Source organism: Lathyrus oleraceus, chromosome 5, assembly GCF_024323335.1.
Source record: "Lathyrus oleraceus cultivar Zhongwan6 chromosome 5, CAAS_Psat_ZW6_1.0, whole genome shotgun sequence".
Classification (NCBI taxonomy): Eukaryota; Viridiplantae; Streptophyta; class Magnoliopsida; order Fabales; family Fabaceae; genus Lathyrus; species Lathyrus oleraceus.
The window spans coordinates 599863570-599868666 of record NC_066583.1 but is presented as its reverse complement, the minus strand read 5'-3'; the positions used below and the strand labels follow the sequence as shown (position 1 = coordinate 599868666).

General features: G+C 38.6%; 1 protein-coding gene across 1 annotated transcript; it reads left to right on the top strand.

Moving 5' to 3' along the window:
* Positions 1 to 1123: 1123 nt before the first annotated feature.
* LOC127082320 (uncharacterized) lies at positions 1124 to 2862 on the top strand. The gene is made up of 3 exons (XM_051022558.1): positions 1124 to 1467; positions 1609 to 1848; positions 2049 to 2862. Exons 1-3 carry the CDS (start codon positions 1124 to 1126, stop codon positions 2860 to 2862), a joined length of 1398 nt encoding a protein of 465 aa, XP_050878515.1.
* Positions 2863 to 5097: the final 2235 nt, after the last annotated feature.

Sequence of the window (5097 nt, the reverse complement as noted above, 5' to 3'; positions counted from 1 at the left end):
TCATTTAATCAAACCATAACTTTTACCGCAATTTATTACTTTTTATGCAAGATAACTTGATTAAAACCAAACCCTATTGTTACATTGAGCTAAGATTAATACAACCATCGAACGGCAGTGATATCTTACAATCCCTGTGGATACGATAACAAAAACCCGACACGAAATATACTTTCAACAATAAGCCTTTGGGTTTCGAGAAGGACCCGCTAGCAACAAATATTAAGATGCTGGCTTAGGATCCCCTCAAAGAAGTGGACTTGGGAGAGGGGGTAATAAAAAGGCCAACTTACATCAGCGCCAACACTCATCCTCAACTCAAGATCAAAGTGGTCCAGTTGCTGAGAGAGTTTAAAGACTGTTTTGCATGGGACTATATTGAAATGCCTGGTTTAAGCAGAGAGCTGGTCGAATTGAAACTGCCGATCGAACCTGGAAAGAAGCCGGTGAAGCAGAATCCAAGACGATTTGCTCCAACAATACTATCGAAGATCAAGGAGGAAGTTGAAAGGCTTCTCCATTGTAATTTCATTCGTACGGCTAGGTATGTCGAATGGTTAGCTAACATTGTGCCAGTTGTAAAGAAGAATGGTACGTTAAGGGTTTGCATAGATTTTAGAGATTTGAATACTGCAACCCCAAAAGATGAATATTCGATGCCAGTGGCGGAAATGTTGGTTGATTCTTCCGCAGGCTATGAATATCTAAGCATGCTTGACGGGTATTCTGGGTATAATCAAATATTCATTGCTGAAGAGGATGTCCCAAAAACGGAATTTCGTTACCCTGGAGCCTTAGGAACCTATGAATGGGTAGTGATGCCTTTTGGTTTGAAAAATATTGGGGCGACCTACCAAAGAGCGATGAATTCGATCTTCCATGATTTCATAGAAACTTTTATGCAAATCTATATAGACGATATTATTGTTAAGTCTATTTCAGGGAAAAGTCATATAGACCACCTTCGAATATCTTTCGAGAGAATGAGAAAATATGGTCTAAAAATGAACCCCCTAAAATGTGCGTTTTGTGTGCAGGCTGGGGATTTTTTAGGTTTTTTGTGGTCCATAAAAAAGGGATCGAAATAAACTAGAATAAGACCAAAACCATCATGGAAGCGAAAATGCCGTCAACGAAGAAAGGTTTGCAGTCGCTGTTGGGCAAGATTAATTTCTTAAGGAGATTCATCTCCAACCTTAGTGGGAAGACACAAGCATTTTCTCCTTTGCTTCGGCTCGACGAGGAAGTGTTCGAATGGGGGCAAGCTCAGCAAGAGGCATTTGATAAGATTAAAGCGTACTTGAGCCACCCACCAATCTTAACGCCAACTTGTAGAAATAAAAGTATGAGATTATACATATCTGCATCTGACAAAACCTTAGGGAGCATGTTAGCACAAGAGGATGATAATGGTGTCGAAAGAGCCATTTACTACCTCAGTAGGGTTTTAAACGACGCAAAAACTAGGTATAGCATGATCGAAAAGTTATGTTTATGCTTATATTTCTCCTGTACAAAATTAAAGCATTATATCAAACCTGTTGACGTGTATGTTTCATCTCATTATGATATTATTAAACATATGTTATCCAAACCAATTTTGCATAGTCGAATTGGGAAATGGGCATTAGCATTAACTGAGTTTTCCTTAACATACATGCCATTAAAAGCTGTGAAAGGACAAGTGGTAGCGGACTTCATAGTCGATCACTCCATTGACACCAACGCATTGAACTATGTTGAATTAGGGCCGTGGAAGTTATACTTCGACAGATCTAGTCATAAAGTAGAAGGCATTTGTTCAAATAATGAGGTTGAATATGAAGCCCTCATAGCAGGACTTGAAATGTTTTAGGAATTGGGGACCACTCGGGTTGAGATAATGGGAGACTCAGAGTTAGTCATAAAATAGATCACAAAAGAATATAGATGTGTTAAGGAGAATTCGATCATGTATTTCACAATCGCCAGTCGATTGTTAAAAAAGTTCGAAATGGTTTACATTCGACATATACCACGAATAGAAAACATGATAGCTAATGATTTAGCTCAAATTGCATTCGGGTACAACATTTCAAAGGAAAAGTTGCACAAAGTCATAGAAGCCAGAGGAAAGGTGGTGGAACTAGACTAATTCCTTCAAATTTAGAAAAGAATAAGTTAGGATGTGCTGATGAAGGAAATTTCGAAATATTGGCAGTAGACAGTTTGACAGATGAGGACTGGAGAAAGCCAATAGTGGTATACCTGCAGAATCCCACAGCATCTACTGATCGAAAAACCAGGTATCGAGCATTAAGTTACGTTCTTTTGGATTCAGAATTTTTTAAGAAATCTCCTGAAGGAATTCTGCTGAAATGCCTTAATGAGTCAGAGGCATACTTCGCCCTTTTGACTATGCATAATGGAGCGTGTGGGGCACACCAAGTCGATCATAACATGAAATGGCTCTTATTCCATCAAGGGGTGTATTGGCCTACCATGTTGAAAGACTGTGTTGAATTCACGAAGGGTTGCCAAGAGTGTCAGGTGCATGCAGGCATACAACATGTCCCTGCAAGTGAATTACATTCTATCATCAAACCTTGGCCATTTAGAGGTTGGGCTTTATACTTGATTGGAGAGATTCGACCTCCATCATCTAAGAGTCAAAGATATATATTGGTGGGAGTCGATTATTTTACAAAGTGGATTGAAGTCATACCCTTGCCAAATGTGAACCAAGAGGATTTGATCGAATTTATCCAAAAACATATCATGTATAGGTTTAGAATTCCAAAGACAATCACAACAGATCAAGGATATGTATTTACTGGTCGTAAAATGCAGGAATTCACAAAAGAAATGGGTTTCAATTATTAACGTCAGCACCCTATTATGCTCAGGCCAATGGACAAGTTGAGGCTGCTAATAAGGTGATCATTAGTTTGATTAAAAAGCATGTAGGGAAGAAGCCTAGGAATTGGCACAAAACGCTGGACCACATTTTTTGGGCATGTCGTACGTCCCCTAAAGAGGCTTCTAAGTCGACCCCCTTTCGCCTAACTTTTGGCCATGATGTTGTCTTGCCAGTAGAGATTCACTTACAATCCCTAAGGATTCAAAGGCAACATGAACTCCCAACGGAATCATATTGGAGCATGATGTTGGATGAATTGGTCGATTTAGACAAGGAAAGGTTAAATGCTTTAGAATTACTAAGGAAACAAAAGAAGAGGGTAAAAGCCTCTTATAACAAGAAAGTGAAAGTTAAAAGTTTTGCACTCGAGGATTTGGTCTGGAAAGTGATCCTTCCAATGGATCGAAAGGATAGAGCCTTGGGGAAATGGTCCCCAAAATGGGAAGGCCATTTTCAAATTTTACAGATATTCTCTAATGGCGCCTACGAAATCGAAGAGCTTAGTGAAGATAGAAGGATTCTAAGAGTAAACGGGAAATATTTGAAAAAATATAAACCGATAATCCAAGAAGTAAAAATAAGAGATGGATAATCATATAAATGAAGCAAAGCCAAAATGGTTAGAGTGCCAAAATGGTGATATTAAAGTCCTAGGGTTTCTAGCCTGCCCTATGGGTTTGCATTTATGGTAAGAAGGTAAAAATTCTCTAATTTTGCTGGTATCAGCGTCTAAATCAGCTAAAGGTCCAGATAATGCATGAGTTTTATCAGAGACAGAAACAGGAACGAGTACCTGAGAAGCATAAATCATGTGATATTCCTTTGTCTGAGGTTCTGGTACGTACTAGCGATTTCCAACTGCGAGTGGAGCAGATAGCGTAGCAAATGGCAGAAGTTCAGAGATCTTCTTCGGAGCTTTAGACTTGTTGGTGGTGGTTTTGAAAGAGACTGTTCCCTTAAGAGCTTTGTTTGAAGCGTCCATTGTTAGGGTTTGAAGACAAAATCTGGGTTCCAGTTAGAAGATATTTGAAGAGATGAGAGTTTGAATGCATGAAGATTCAGAGAATGTGAGAAAGTTTTGAAATGGGTAAGTAATTGGTTTTTATAGGCATGTGCGGGAGATGTTTCAAATCAACATTAATGGTGGACAAGTTAATGGGACACGTGTATCCCTTGGACAGTGTAGTGAAAATAGCAATTAATGTTGTAACCCATGATTTCCTAGAAGCTAGAAACATGATGAGCAAAAAAGATCCTGTTGTGGGATGAAAAGACGTGGGTAGGAAAAGCAATGATGACGCTGATGTCACCAGACAAGTGGAGGAATTGAAAAGTTTTTTGCCAACATTGAGACACCTGGCACAGTGTCAGCCATTGAGGCGTCGAAGTAAGGTCTCAAAAAATGTCTTTCTCTCTCATGTGTCGAAAATGACATTTTTGGGGGGAAATTTGTTAGCTCATATTTTCGACGCCCACCCCAAATTACCAAAATTAGAAAATATGCATAGCTGGTTTCGACCAAGATTTAATTTGATCAGCTGGAGGTGAAACGGCTTGGCTAGTTGGATAAAGATCAAACTCATAGCTGAAATTTCGGAGCAGTTTTTCAGAGAGATGGTTAAAAAGCAATTTTTGATCAAAGATTCGAAATTTAAATAAAGGAGGGAATTTCACCTTCGTCAGAAACCGCAAGAGCACACGTGGAGCAGGATGAGTGAATGCGCGCATGCAGGGCGCCATGTGTATCGATGTGATTGAAGGACCATCAAAGCGGTTATTTTGATCCAGTATAAATATAGGGTCTTAGTGATAGAAAGGTGTGTGTCAAATTGTGTACAAACTCTACAAATTTACTAAGTATTCACGTGAAGAAGAATTGTAAAACGCAGAATGTATGTTGTCTACACCATTGTTACTTATTTCAAAACAATCTAAATTTGTCTTTACTTTCTTTCCAGAAACATTCTTCCTTGCTTCTTCTTTTCAAACACTTTATTTTCACTTTGTCATTTGCAATTCTATAATCCTTTCGTTCCTTTCCTTATATTCAACGTTTACTTTACAGTCTTAAGATTCCAGTACTTGCAAACTTTACTTTACCATTTTAAGTCCTTTATAATTTCTGTCATTTATTTCATTTTTCTTTACTAGTCATAAACGCCAATTCAAGATCTTTCTTTCCGTTTAAGTCACCCTTC